At 38.1% G+C, this 15,304-nt stretch overlaps 2 protein-coding genes across 2 annotated transcripts; one reads left to right on the plus strand and one right to left on the minus strand.

Moving 5' to 3' along the window:
- Window positions 1-5,811: 5,811 nt before the first annotated feature.
- Window positions 5,812-8,452, minus strand: LOC127557000 (small cysteine and glycine repeat-containing protein 5-like). Its single transcript, XM_051990496.1, has one exon. The coding sequence runs from the start codon at window positions 8,450-8,452 to the stop codon at window positions 8,081-8,083; it is 372 nt and encodes a 123-aa protein (XP_051846456.1). The 3' UTR covers window positions 5,812-8,080.
- A 1,924-nt stretch (window positions 8,453-10,376) lies between these two features.
- On the plus strand, window positions 10,377-11,560 carry LOC127557002 (small cysteine and glycine repeat-containing protein 5-like). Its single transcript, XM_051990497.1, has one exon. It carries the CDS (start codon window positions 10,377-10,379, stop codon window positions 10,758-10,760), a length of 384 nt encoding a protein of 127 aa, XP_051846457.1. The 3' UTR covers window positions 10,761-11,560.
- Window positions 11,561-15,304: the final 3,744 nt, after the last annotated feature.

Here is a 15,304-nt window from a genome sequence, read left to right on the forward strand (position 1 = left end):
GATCTCAGGATCAGATTCCAAAGTCAGAGTACTTTAGACTCCCTGACAGATTATCAGAATAGAAGCCCCCAAAGGTCAAAGAACCTTAAAATTATTGCTGTCTCCCCTAGAAGCTATATATCAGAACCATTGGACAGTTTTTATTAAAAAAAAAAATCTTGATAATGCTAAATCTAATGGAAAGGATTTGGCCCAGAATGGAAAGTCTAAATGTGATCATGCTTCAGGGTCTCAAAAAGAAGAGAATTTATGAAGGAAGAAGTCATAGCAAGGAATTCCAAAATTGAGTCACATAGCTAGTAAGTTTGAGAAAGATTTGGATCTGAGTCTTTCTTTTTTTTTTCTTAACAGTATTTTATTTTTCCAAGTACATGTAAAGATAGTTTTGTTGTTGTTGTTGTTTTTGCTGAGGCAATTGGGGTTAAGTGATTTGCCCAGGGTCACACAGCCAGTAAGTGTTAAGTGTCTGAGATCATATTTGAACTCAGGTCCTCCTGAATTCAGGGCTGGTGTTTCTATCTACAGTGTCACTTAGCTGCCCTAAAGAGAGTTTTCAACATGTATTTTTGTAAGATTTTGAATTCCAATTTTTTTTCTCCCTCCCTTTCTTCCCCCTTTTCCAAGACAGCGAGCAATCTGACATAGGTTAGAAATATACAATAATTTTAAACAAATTTTCATATTTGTCATGTTGCAAAAGAAATCAAGGTCTTTCTATCATCATTTATCATTAAGGGTTAATTAAGCACCTACTATGCACTAGACTCAACACTCTAAGCATTATACTAGGCTTTCACTATATAGTAGAGTTTGTTGCCAGGAAAAAACTGCCCTGGTTTTCAGAGAAGAGGCAAATTAGGCCCTTTCCTGAAAATTCCAGATCAATATTCAGGAATAATTCTAACATGTCAAGGCTAAATAAAAGAAGAGAGAAGAGAACAAGAGGAGATAGGAAAACATGCAAAAAGGTTTGTAGCAATTCTTTTTATGATAGCTACTCATTAGTTGGGAAATGAATGAATGCCCATTAATTGAGAAATGGCTGAATAAGTTATGGTATATGACTGTAATGGAATACTATTGTTCTATGAGAAATGATGAACAGGCTGATTTCAGAAAATGATGAACTGATGCTGAGTGAAGTGAGCAGAACCAGGAGAACATCGTACACAGCAGCAGCAAAATTGTGTAATGATCAGCAATGATAGACTCAATTTTTCTCAGCAATTCAGTGATCCAAGGTAATTCCAATAAATCTTAGATGGAAAATGCTATCCACACCAGAGAAAAAACTATGAAGACTGAATACAGATCAAAGCATATTATTTTCACCTTTTTTTCTTTTCTTTTATCTTTTTCTTTCTATCAGTTTTACCCTTCTGTTCTGATTTTTCTTTCCTAACATGATTCAAATGGAAATATTTTAAAAATGAATTTATATATATAACCTATATCAGATTGCTTGCTAGTATGGGGGAGAAAGGTGATAAGGGAGAGAGGGAGAAAAAAATTCTGCAACTCAAACTCTTACAAAAAATGAATGTTGAAAACCATCTTTACATGTAATTGGAAAGATAATATACTATTAAAATATTTTTAAAAGAAAAGATAGGAAAAAAACAATAATCCAACCGAAAAATTAGTGACATTTTTGTATTTCATCTTCTATTATGCTCCCCACTTTGTACTGAAAACTGACATTGCTAACTCAAGAGTAGTTTGCTAAGTACAAACTAATTGTAAAAATTGGGCTAGTTCTCCAAGCTCAACCTCACAGAACCTAGTTATAAATAGTATAGACGTGCTATCTTTCTGAATTTTCATCTCTTTTCAAATGATTCATATACCTAATTCCACTTCAGCCCAATTCACTCAGTACTTGTGCATTGCATTGTGGTTTTTAGTCACCTTCCCTCCACTTTATTGCAAACAAGCTGCCCTGTATTCTCCAACTTCTAAAACAGAATTGGTTCTGTCTCCTAGATTTAAATATAGCATCCTTTTTTATCTCACTGCCTTCTGCAACTCCCACTCCTTGCCAGCACAGCCTAGCATAGTCCCATGGCCACACACACAGGTGGAGGAAGTAGGAGGAATTTAGGAGCAAGGTCAGCTTAAAACCTGCATTTCCAACTTGTTTGCAAAACAGATGTCCCAGCAAATCTTCACGTTCAGAATGTCTAAGCCTGAACTCACTATGCTTTCTCTAAACTTGTTCTTTCTCTTAAATTCACTAATTCCATCTGTGGCTTCTTCATCTCAACAACTAACTTCCAACCTAAGGTTCTTTTTTCCATCATGCCTCCATTCTCTTTTCTCAGCTTAACTTTTCCATTTTTAATATAGTATCCTGACTATTTCTATTTCTGCCTTCATAATGTTGCTTACACTCATCCTCTCTCCTCTGCTTAACTTTTCTATTTCTAATATAGTATCCTGTCTGGTCTTCCTATTTCTACTTTCTCCTCTAACAATTATCCTTTCCTCTGGAGCTTGAATAAGATTCTTTATGCAAAAATATGTCCAGATCACTCCTCTTCTCTAAAATCTTCCTTGACTTCCCATTGCCTACTGAGAAAAGTTCCAATTCTTTTTCCTGGCATTCAAGTCCCTCCAAAACTTATTTCCTATTACTTTCTTGTACTCAGTCTGTTCCTTAACTAAATCAGACAGTTTACTGTATTCTCTTCCTCCATGCTTTTGTTCAGTTTGCTCCCCAGCCATGGGATTTTTCTCCATCCCCATCTTTACCCACTGAACCCCCTCCCACTCTTTAAAGCTCAACTCACAAATCCTCCCTCCTACCCATCCCCTTAGAAAGTCTCCCTTGATTCTCCTGTTGTTACTGATCTTGTACTTCACATCCCATAATTTGTTCTCTGATGCTCTAACACACTCATCACACAATATTGTTTATTTTAATCGTGTTATGGCCTCCTTCACCTTTTATTAAAATTTTAAATCCTTGAGGGCAGAGACAGACTGTGTGTTATCCAAATGTATCTTCCTTAGCACCTAGGACAGCACTCTGCATACAAGAGACACTTAATAAATATCCATAGATACATTGAGTTATATCATCCCTGGAATTAAGATTATTTTCATACTTTGCTGTTCATTATCAAACTTACAATCTATTTTTCATCTTCCTCCTCTCCTCTTTCCTCTACTATGCATTGCTGAACATCATTCTTCCCGAACTTTCTGATCAGTTTATCTAGATTAATATTAGCTTCCTGCTTCCTGTAGCTGGTCATTGGAGCATTATCTTCTCTGAGAATCCGATGAGCTTATTCTCCTTTACAACTCACAGCTGCTGATGAGAGCTTTGATGAGAGCTGGTGAGAGTCCAAACACTACAAAAAGCATTTGCTTTATTTTGCCCACCTTGACATCTCTTCATCAATAATTCATCTGTGGCTAAGAGCCTCCAACTATTAAGGTGCCCAGCCTTCAGTCTCAGTGATTTGGATTAATGCTTGGAAATTTCTCCACATTGTTTTCATGCCCCCAGAGCACAACCTTGGCTCATGGTTGGTACTGGGCCAACCCATGATGGTATAAATACATTTGGCATACTTTCTATTACCACCCTTTGTTTGAAACAGCTAACAAGATGCCTTGGAAGACCTAGAACCCAGTGAAAACCATGTGCTTATGGTTTTTGAAGAATATCACCCAGAACTGAATCTATAGACTTACTTATTAAAGCAATACATTTCCCCCTTTCTCTTCAACTTAATACACTATTGTTCTACCCTAAGTAGATTTTCCTTGAGAAGATAACAAGATTTGGTTGAAAAGGCATTGGATTTGGAATAAAGGGACCTGTGTTTTTTTTTGTTGTTGTTATTGTTGTTGTTGTTTTGTTTTGTTTTGTTTTGTTTTTTAATTATAGCTTTTTATTTACAAGTTATATGCATGGGTAATTTTACAGCATTGACAATTACCAAAACTTTTGTTCCAATTTTTCCCCTCCTTCCCCCCACCCCCTCCCCCTGATGGCAGGATGACCAGTACATGTTAAATATATTAAAGTATAAATGAAATACAAAATAAGTTTACATGTCCAAACCATTATTTTGCTGTACAAAAAGAATCAGATTCTGAAATATTGTACAATTAGCCTGTGAAGGGAATAAAAAAAAATGCAGGCAGGCAAAAATATAGGGATTGGGAATTCAATATAATGGTTTTAGTCATCTCCCAGAATTCTTTCGCTGGGTGTAGATGATTCAGTTCATTACTGTTCCAATGGAACTGATGTGGTTCATCTCATTGCTGAGGATGGCCAGGTCCATTAGAATTGATCATCATATAGTATTGTTGTTGAAGTATATAATGATCTCCTGAGGAGCTGTGTTTTAATACCAGATCTGACATTTTCTACTTATGTGATATCGATTTAGTTATTTAAGCTTTTCGGGGCCCAATTTTCTCACTTGGAAAATGGAAACAATGAACTTGGAATTCTTGAGTTTAAATTCTGCCTTAAAATGTAAACACTTACAGACAGTGTGACCCTGGATAAGTCACTTTATTGCTGAGACTGTTTCCATATCTCTAAAATAAAGGTGTTGAACTCAATTGTTGGAATACATGGGAGAGCTATTGGAATACATGGGAGCCACTTGACAGTGGCTGCTGGAGGTCTAACCCAGAATGGATCTCCTCTTGTGAGAGGATGATACAAGAAGACTGAGAGGCAGTTGCTGTTCTCTGACCATACTGACGGAGAAGCCATTGTGTTGTCCGACCTCTCTCCTCTCTGCCTCCAATTTATCTCATTCCTAGTCTGCGACCCCTGTATCAGCAAAGGTTGCCTTACAACTCCTTCAGATGTTGTGATCCACAGCTTTGGAGGCTCTCGGAGAATTGACCTGTCCCTTAACACTCAATGGTCTCTCAGATTCCCTGATAATTTGTCTTTGAAACTATATTCTTAAAGATCTTTTTTAACTTCAGATCTATGATTATGCCTCAATTCCACCAACTAATTATGCACTTTGAGTTGCTCTGTCAGCAATTCTGACATATCTCCAATATCTTTCCTCAATCCCCTAGGATGAGTACACTGGCTGGCAAAATATGACATGAAGAGATGGAGATATGTGACTGTCAGCATCAAATCTGTGACTTGGGCCTCAGTATAGGAAGTACTCCTTCCAGCTTAGTTAACTGGTCCATGACAAATCCAGAACTACCTTAGGTAACAGCAAATGTATGAAACCAGCCAGCTTTGGTCTTTTCTCCTCCAAAATCTGAGTTACCTCAGAGAATATCAGAACAATGATTGCTGCCCTTGAAGTGATCCCATCCCATCCCTTGGTATAATCCATTGAGGTAGGAGACAGGACAGGGGGGAATATAAAGAGCTGACTGGGAATATAGAATTTTCATTGAAAAATAATTGATCTGTTTCTTACAAAATGCAAATTATCTCTCAGTTCTACTCAGTTCTACAATTCTGTGATTCAATCAAAAACAGCCAAGTAATTCCATGTGGGATCAGAAGAAGGGAAAAAAGGCAGAGAACAAAGATGCATATATCTCCAAAGTGCTTTTTATTCATCAGGTTAAGTCTTGAGCAATACTCTTTTTTTTTTTTTTTGAGACAATCAGGATTAACTGACTTATTCAGGGTTATACAGCTAGTATGTGAGGTCACATTTGAACTCAGGTTGTAATGCCAGAGAAACTGAGACAAGACAGAGATTGGTTTTTAATCTTTATAAGGTGGAGAGGTTTTTTTTTTTTTTTTTTTTTAGGCTAGCTGGCCTGATGGGACTCATGTTCAAAAATCATATGGCTCTGAGGCAGGGAACTTTTATAGCTAACTAGAGTTTGCAAACAGAAAAACCTGAGTATACAATCTTATAGGGGAAACAAAAGCAGGTAAGGGAAGTGAGGGGGTGAGGACACTGGGTGAGTGGACAAGCCATAATTTCAGAAAAGGATCGTAACTTAGTCCTGACAGGATAAGGGTCAAGATAAGAAAGTCAAGGGCAGGAGACAGCAAGATGAGGGGCAATACTCAAATGGAGGGGGAATTATCCTAGCAAGGACTGAGTTAATGCACCTGGATTTTATGATGCACTGGAATATAAAGTGGCCAGAGCTTCAAGATTTTTCCTGACTCGGTTCTCCCAGTCCTAATAGCAAAGGAAAAAAAAGGGGAGAGCATAACAATTCAGCATGTGACAATTCAGGGCATAACAAGGTCCTCCAGATTCCAAGGCTAGGGCTCTAGCCACTGCATGTCTTGCTATTTTTTGAAGTAATGAGAAAAGAAATTAAAATCACTAGCATTAAATAATGCTGCTTGGACTTAAGTTACAGATAGAGTACTGGCTACATGATAATAACTATGGGAAAGTAATCATCTAGATGAATTACTGGTAGTTTCTTTAATCTGTAAAATGGGATTATAATATTTATATGAACTTTGCCACAAGCTTTTTATGAAAAAATCATGGATTCTTCTCCGGGCTCCATTTCTAGCTCTGTAAACTTCTTTCTTCATCATGATGCATTAGTCTTCTTCCACCCAAGGTCAGTCAGCCCCTATAGTCCTTTTCTCTGACTGGTCAGTTCCTCGAAGAGTTTTTAATTTAAGGAAAATGACCAGAAAAGTAGCCATGTTCATTGCTTCATTTCTCTCGAAGCTGCTCTCATAGCTGACTTCTTTCTCTGCTACGATCCCTCTGGTACCTTCTCTCAGAACTCCTGCAATCATTTCTAAGCATCCTTTTATGTTTTATCTTCACCAATTTGATTGTAATTTCATTAAAGGCAGAAACCATCTTTCTTTTTGTTTCTATTTGTATTTCTAGTGCTTAGTAAAAGGCCCAGCACATAGAAAATACTTAATGAATGGCTTGTTGACTTGACTTGTGACTATGTAAATGTGAGTTAATTATTACTGTTTTCATTGAGTTGAGATAATACTTCAGCATTTTCTCCCACTAAGTAATACAATATTCCTATTGCCTGGAGAGAATCTAGAAATGAGAGATGAAACAAGGTTTCAGTAGGAAATGCTTAAAGCAGGAGACAAGTGATTTATCATGATTTCATAGTAACAACTCATATAGAGTAAAATCATCTTGAAAATGTGAGTCTGTGTCAGGTTCCATTGTATTGTTTGATTTTTGTTGAAATGCATTTTTCTTACTATTTCTTTTTTGTTATAGAATGGATTGGGGGAGGAAGAGGAGGAGGAAGAAGGATATATTGGGAGAAAGGGTGATTAAAATGTTCATAAAGATCTTTTTTAAAAAGAAATGAGTTTGACTTAAAAGAAAGTATCAGGCTAAACAGAGTTTGCTGATTCATATTAAGTGAGGGGGGTGGGAGGGAGAAAATAATTCTTTTATGTGAGAAAGAAACAATTAAATAAGGAAAAGGAGACTGTTGTGTGTTTGTTCGGTATATTTTATTGAAAGTAGCAAAAGAATTAGTAGAAAAATATAGCAGAAGAGAACAGTAACATATTTATATAATCTAAAAAGAAAAAATGTAGGTAACAAATTGAAAAGATAATATCTCATGGGAAATTGAAGAAGATAAAAAGATGAGAGAATTTGTATATTTATGACTTGATACATGATAATCTTTTGGAGGATTTGTAAAATGACATAATGGTGATAGAATTATACCTAGGAGAAGAGATTAGAGTCTGAGATAGCACAGTCATAGAAATATAGGTTTAAAACTGGAAGAGCTTTTGATAGCCATCAGATCCAGCCACCTTCCCAACTTTGCAGGTGAGAAAATTGGGCCTCTGTAAGATTAATTTGCCTAGAGTCAGCATAGCTAATAAGTGTCCAAGGCTAGGATTTGAATCTAGGTTTCCCCCATTTCCAAGTCCTGTGCTTTATTCACTACATCATGCTGCTTTTCACAAAAATCAAAATCATCCAACAATTAGGAAGGTACTCACTCAACTGCAGTGAGCCTAGGAGATGGCATACAAGGAAGAGAGAAACAAATAGGCTGAGATGAAGAAAAGTCTTACCTTCATGCTTCACATGTGTCCCCACCAGGTCCTTCCTGGAAGCTCAGAGCCAATCACTCCCACCTAGCAGCAACATTGCTTCTTACAGCAGCACTGTTGGCAGCAGCATTTCTGTTGGCAGCAGCCTTTGCAACAGCCACAGCCCTTGCCACAGCCACAGCCACAGCCACCACAGCCACCACAGCAGCAGGTGCGGCGGCAGCAGACCACTGTAGGGCTGCAGCAGCCCCCACAGCAGCCACAGCAGCAGGGGCAGCAGCCAGAGCAGCAGCCTACACGGCGGCAGCTACAGGTGGTACAGCAACAATTGCCACAGCCACCGCAGCCTCCACAGCCACAGCCTCCGCAGCCGCCACAGCCGCCACAGCCACCACAGCCGCAGCCACCACAGCTGTTGCAGGTGGTACAGCTTCCTCTACAGCCACAACAACCCATAGTGTCAGTATAGAGGGTTCAAATAAGATGAGAGAGAGGACTCAGGAAAGGGGAGGTGAGTGAAGTTTGATACTCTCCTTCCACAGGGCAGCCCTTATATACTCTAGTAGGTGGGGGTGACTGAGTATGTCACAAGATACTTCCTTCTTGTTGCTTATCTCATTTTGATGACATATTTTCTTTGTCTCACGTTCTCTTCTTCACTAGGATGCCTTTGACTCCTTGGCTACTTTGTCTCTTGGCTCCTTGATTGTCCCAATCCCTGTTTTTTCTATTCTTGACTCTACTTCAGCTAGCCCCACCCTTTCTCCAAATATTCATAGTTTAACCCTCACCATCATCCAAAACTCCTCATCACTATTCAAGATCTGGAATTCTAAGGTATCCTTGTGTGAGCATAATGTTCTGTTCCATCTTTCCTTTTTCTTAATGAGCCTATTTAAAAAAAAAATTCAGACTATTTTGATCCTTCCTAGATGAATTGATAATTAATTTATGAAATTATGAAGTAGAGCAGGCACACCCAGTTCTTTGATACTCACTGTGAAAGACTACTATGACAAGGAGAAATGAGGCAGCAATTGCATTTTAATAAGGCCCAAAGGATGTAGGCATGAAAATCCAGAAATTATAGAGATATAGTAAAAGGAGATATAGAGTCAAATGCCATTGGGATAGAGGATGGGATAAAGAAGGGAGGCAGCAGGGGAAAAAGAATTAGGAGGGAAAAAAGCACAGGGACTCACTCATGAAATGATGGAGTAGATTTGGAAGCACTTGGTAGAGTGGACACAATGGAGATGGAAGCAGATTTGGGGAGTTTGAGGTCTCATTTTATAAGATTTTGGGGAGAAAGAGGCTAATCTTTCTCCTTGCCACCTTGGGAATTAATCCATTAATATATCCAAATCATCTCAAAGTTTCAGTAAAACTTTAAGGTTAATATATCCATGTCATCCCACAGTTATCAGTAGAACTTCTACTAGATTTGATGCAAATATCTAAAACTTATCTGGGATTTATTTATCACAGGAGCAAAAATTCCTGACTACAGAGCTTCCCCTAATTCAGCATATCACAACATTGTAATTTGTTAAATATACAATTGGCAAATTTGGCTCTTTTTGATCTCTGGAATGGTTTGTATATAACTCCTGCGTTCCTCTTTGCAATCTTTCTTCCTGATATTGCTACTTTATACTTTTATTGTTGTTAAGTTCTTTCAGTCATGTCCAATTCTTCATGATGCCATTGGGATTTTCTTAGCAAAGATGCTGGACTAATTTGCCATTTCCTTCTCCAGATCATTTTACAGATGAAGAAACAAAGGCAAAAAAGGTTAATTAACTTGCTGAGGTTCTGCGGCCATATTTGAAATCAGGAATATGAGTCTTCCTGATTCCAAACCTGGCACTTTATCCACAGCAACACTTAGCTGCCACTTCATACTGGCTCCTTGTAAATTTACTTATTATACAGAGGAGGAAAGAGAGACAGAGAGGAAGGAAGAGGAGGAGAAAAAAAGGAGGATAAAATCTGCAAATTACAGATCAGTGAATTTGGCCTGGTAATTTTGCAGAAAAGATAGAATTATCTAGTACTAAACAATAGTACAATTGGATAAATTAAAAACTGAGCAGTCTCAAAGAGCAACTTAAACTTTTAAGGAGGCCTCCTGAAATTCAGACAATACTAAAACAAATAATTTAATGAGGCAGAGGCGGCTCAAAGAGGATGTAAATAAGAAAGTAGAGCTCATGTGATTATCAGAACTGGGATAAACAACAAAAAACATCATGGGTCCTAGACCAGCTCTTGAGCAGTGTATATAAGGGCTGTCCTGTAGAAGGAGAGCATCAAACTTCACTCATCTCTCCTGAGTCCTTTCCCTCCTCGCATCATTTGAATCCTCTGTTCTGACACTATGGGTTGTTGTGGCTGTAGAGGAAGCTGTACCACCTGTAACAGCTGTGGTGGCTGTGGCTGTGGTGGCTGTGGCGGCTGTGGCGGCTGTGGCGGCTGCGGGGGCTGCGGCTGTGGTGGCTGCGGCAGCTGTGGCAACTGTTGCTGTACCACCTGTACCTGCCGCCGTGTAGGCTGCTGCTCTGGCTGCTGCCCCTGCTGCTGTGGCTGCTGTGGGGGCTGCTGCAGCCCTACAGTGGTCTGCTGCCGCCGCACCTGCTGCTGTGGTGGCTGTGGCTGTGGCTGTGGCTGTGGCTGTGGCAAGGGCTGTGGCTGTTGCAAGGGCTGCTGCCAACAGAAATGCTGCTGCCAGCAGTGCTGCTGTAAGAAGCAATGCTGCTGCTAGGTGGGAAAACTCTCCACCAATTGGTAAGATTTCACAGGGGTTTAGCAATAGAGCATTGGCCTGAGACTTAAGAAGATGAGGTCCTAAACCTCACTCTGCCAGTGACTTAACATAAGACCTCATGCATGTCACTTGCACAGACTCAGAGAAAAACCAATCCTCAGAGGGAAGAGGAACATGAGAGGGCAACGTGATTGTAATTTACCTCATTTCCCTCATTTCACAAAATAAGAAGCTTAAATAAGATGGACCCTGAGATTATTGCCAGCTCTGAGGTCTGACTGCTATTATTCACTCCTGCTCTTTTCTGGCCTGAATAGAATTGAGGCATCCATGAACATATATGATCCTTTGAGTTATTTGCACTTAATTAATGCCCCTTCTCAAAGGCACTGTTGCAACTGAGATCTGTCTCCCTATGAGGCTTGTCTCTCAATACAATTGGTCTCAGACAATGAGAAAAGGACACAGCCCAGCTACTGGAGAATAGTCAAGCCTATGAGCCAAGCAAAGTGGAATCATGATTTTTTTTTAATATTTTCTTTCTTAGTGCTTTTCATCCTCTTTTGTCTTTTCTATCTTTAATCTTGTTCTTTCCATATGTACTATATATTATTTTACTACTCTGCTGCTCTGGAGTCTTTCTAAATCTTTACTAATTTTTCTCAATAAAATCCAAAAAATGACCATAAAATCACTCATGCTCCTTTTTTGTTTGAATATATGAACAACTCTAATAGACGCACAATTATATCCTCTTGAGGACTGGATTTTCTCACAAAAGTGGGGCTCTTATCATGTTGCTAGAAGGGGTTAAGGGTTCAATAGAAGAAAAGCACTCAGTTCAGAGACAGCACAAATTTCCATGCATCTTACCTTGGGAATCCTCAAGGAAATGATCCCTGCTCACAAACCAATGTTGAGAAATGTTTTCCCACCATTACAAGTTTATTGAACATTTCTGATGAATTAAGACTACAATGTAGCCTTACCCTTTAAATGGGGGTGCCCTTAAAGGATGATCTTTGAATCAAGACCATCTCAACACCTGTGCAACCTTGAGCCCTCCCTGTGCCCAGTCTGGTACTCTTCCATGATAAAAATAATTACTCTGAAGACCAATAATAGTAAGACGCTGGCTGTCCCCAATAATAGGATCCAGACAAGAATTGAAAAGTATTTTGGCAGGCCAAAACTATGGACTTACTCCAACAAAATGAAATTTGATAAGAGAAATGCATGTGAGTACATTTTGGTTCAAAAATTCAATTTCACACGTTCAAGATGAGGGGTTCATAGTACTCATGTAGTTTGTCTGAAAAAGATCTGTAGATTTTGATGGACCACAAGCTCAGTATGAATCAACAGTGTACCATGACAGCCAAAACAATGAGTTAGTGTGACCTGAAGCTTCATGGAGAGAAATGACTTTCAAGAATCAGGAAGTAATTATTTCCACCTTAGCTTCCTCTGCTCACACTTGGAACACTGTGGTCAGTTCTTTCTTCACTATGTAGGAAGATTATTTATACTGTGCTTAGTATCTAAGCCAACAATAGCACTACAGGGTCTAAATCCCCCAAAAAAATTTTAAATAGAAGAAAAGAATCCACCTGTACAAAAATATGTATGACATCTCCTTTTGTTGTTCTTTTGTTTCTTTGTTTTGCTTTTTATTAAAGTTTTTTTTATTTTTCAAAACATATGCATGGACAATCTTTAACATTAGCCCTTGCAAAACTTATGTTCCAATTGTTTCTCCCTTTCCTCACACCCTCCCCTAGATGGCAAGTAGTCCAAAATATATTAAATATGGTAAAATATATGTTAAATCCAATATATGCATACATATTTATACCATTATTACGCAGCACAAGAAAAATCAATCAAACCAGGAAGAAGAAGAAGAAGAAGAAGAAGAAGAAGAAGAAGAAGAAGAAGAAGAAGAAGAAGAAGAAGAAGAAGAAGAAGAAGAAGAAGAAGAAGAAGAAGAAGAAGAAGAAGAAGAAGAAGAAGAAGAAGAAAATGCAAGCAAGCAACAACAAAAAGAGTGAAAATGCTATGTTGTAAACCATACTCATTTCCCACAGTCCTCTCTCTGGGTGCAGATGGCTCTCTGCATTACTGAACAATTGAGACTGATTTGAATCATCTCATTGTTGAAGAGAGCCACATATGTCATCTCTTTTTGGAATGGCAAAGAACTGGAAATTAAGGGGATGTTCATCAATTGGGGAATGGCTGAACAAGTTGTAATATATGATTATATTGGAATACTCTTGCATTCTAAGAAATGACAAGAAGGATGCTTTCAGAAGAACCAGGAAAGAGCTGGTGAACTGATGAATAGTGGAATAAACAAAATCAGGAGAACATTGTACAAAGTAACAGCAATATTGTGTGATCAACTGTGAATGATTTAGCTATTGTCAACAATAAAATTATCTAAAATAATTTCAAAGGATTTATGATCGAGAGAAATGATTGCTTCTCTCATTTATTTATCTATTAACTATTGGAGAGATTCAGGATTTTTTCCTTCCTATTTCCTCCTTCTCTAACATTTTCTTCAATCTTAGACCACACTCAACTAGAAAAACTAGCTTAGATCCCAGGGCTTCTTAAAGTTTTTTCTACTTGTGACTCCTTTTCACCTGAGAAATTTTTGTGACCCCATGTACATTGGTATAGAAAAGAGGCTTAAAATCAAACACTTCCTGATAATAAATCATAATTTCATAACTCCCTATTCAGTTACACAACCCCATAGAAGTTTAAGAAGCTTTGGTTTAGATGAATAAGCAAATTCAAGCCAATTGTGTTTCAGTCAGACATGTACGAATGGATTACTCTTTTTTTTAAAGATTACCTTACACTACATTGGTCAGGAAAGAGGTAAGTTACTTTGTTCAAGACTGAATGATCAATCATTTCCCTGGACCCTCATTAGAATAAGCCCACTTCTTATTAGAATATTTATTGTTTCATGACTTATTAACGATTCAGATTTGATTTCTCCCCTCAGGAACACACACTCGGCCATGGACATTTAAGCACTGAGTGGGTTTCATGAGGGATTTTTGAAATTCCAGAGTAGCCCACCCCCTTTTAAAAAAATTATCTTCTGGTAATAACTAATGAAGAAATTAATTACGTTAAAACTATAGCTCTCAAAGTTCTTATATATCGCATGATAAATAATTCTATCCACTTCCAGAGAAAAAAGTGATGGAATCTGAAGGCAGATTAAAGCATACTATTCTTTACTCTTTTTATGGGGGGGAGAGGGTCAGAGTTCTTTCCCAACCTAACATGTAAATTTAAAGTTTTAAGATTTTTTTTTAAAGGATGTAGGTTTATAAGCTAAAAAGTTTACAGAAGGAGATAACTAGAAGAGAAAAGGGCCTTTAATGCATATCAAATGAAGGTCATTTGAAGGAATTATATGATGTTCAACTTCAAGAAAAGAAATTCAAGGAAGGATAAGATTAATGCCATGTGAAATAGGGAATGGATTTTGACTGTTCAACCCAGAGAGCTTAACTACAAATTATGGATGAAAGTTTCAAAGAAGCCAATCAGATTTGATATAATAATAAGTAGAACTATGCCTAATAGAATGGATAGTGAGTTCCCTCTTATTGGAGATATTTATACAAACACTGAATGGCCATTTCTCAAGTGCCCATAGTGAGGATGCTTTTTCTGGTATGATTGATGGAGCTGGATGCCAAGATCACTTCTGATCTCTCAAATTCTAGGTATTCTGTGATCTCTCTAAAAACAGTTCCTCTCTCTAAAAACAGTTCAAATCTTTTATATTCTAAACAATAACCAGAATACTATTTCTTTTCTCTGCTACTTGCTCCACAATATAGATTACTCCATCTTCGTCTTTTCATTACAAAGCTTCAGTAAAGAAGTGGTCTCATTCCTTAGGCCCCTAAGATCTGACTTCCATTCCTACAAGTCATCTGAAACATCTATCTCTAGGGGTATTAGGCCTCTAAAAGTCAACTCCATTGATTCATTCTCAGTCCTCACTAAAGACCTTCCTGCAATCTCTGAAACTTGCTCACCCCCCTCTTCTTGATGCCCATTTCTCCTCTGGTTTTTATTTCTCCCCCACATCCTTTTCCCTTCCCCCCACAATCCTCACTGTCATAACTCAAGCTTTCATCACCTCATACCTGGATTATTGCAATAGCCTTCTATTTGGCCTTCCTGCTTCAAGCCTCTTTCTACTCCAATCCAGCTTCCCAACAGCCACCAAGTTCAAGTCTGACCTTATCATCTCAACTCAATGTAATCCAGTTTCTCCCCCTAATCCCATTAGTATTTTTGATAGGCTGGTGCACAGAGTTGACTCAAGTATTTGGAATCCAATATAAACTCCTATGCTTGATGTTTAAATTCTGTACAACCAGACACTCTCTTACTTTTTTAGTCTAACAAATTTCTCTTTTCCTCACACTCTACAATCCTTTCTCTATGAGACAAGTAGCATAGATGGAATTTCTCCACTCGCCCCCAATTTTAGAAGT

The sequence above is a fragment of the Antechinus flavipes genome, chromosome 3, assembly GCF_016432865.1.
Source record: "Antechinus flavipes isolate AdamAnt ecotype Samford, QLD, Australia chromosome 3, AdamAnt_v2, whole genome shotgun sequence".
Lineage (NCBI taxonomy): Eukaryota > Metazoa > Chordata > Mammalia > Dasyuromorphia > Dasyuridae > Antechinus > Antechinus flavipes.

Coding starts and splice junctions, on each gene's coding strand:
- LOC127557000 (XM_051990496.1), bottom strand. CDS start 8,452: ATGGGTTGTTGTGGCTGTAGAGGAAGCTGTACCACCTGCAACAGCTGT.
- LOC127557002 (XM_051990497.1), top strand. CDS start 10,377: ATGGGTTGTTGTGGCTGTAGAGGAAGCTGTACCACCTGTAACAGCTGT.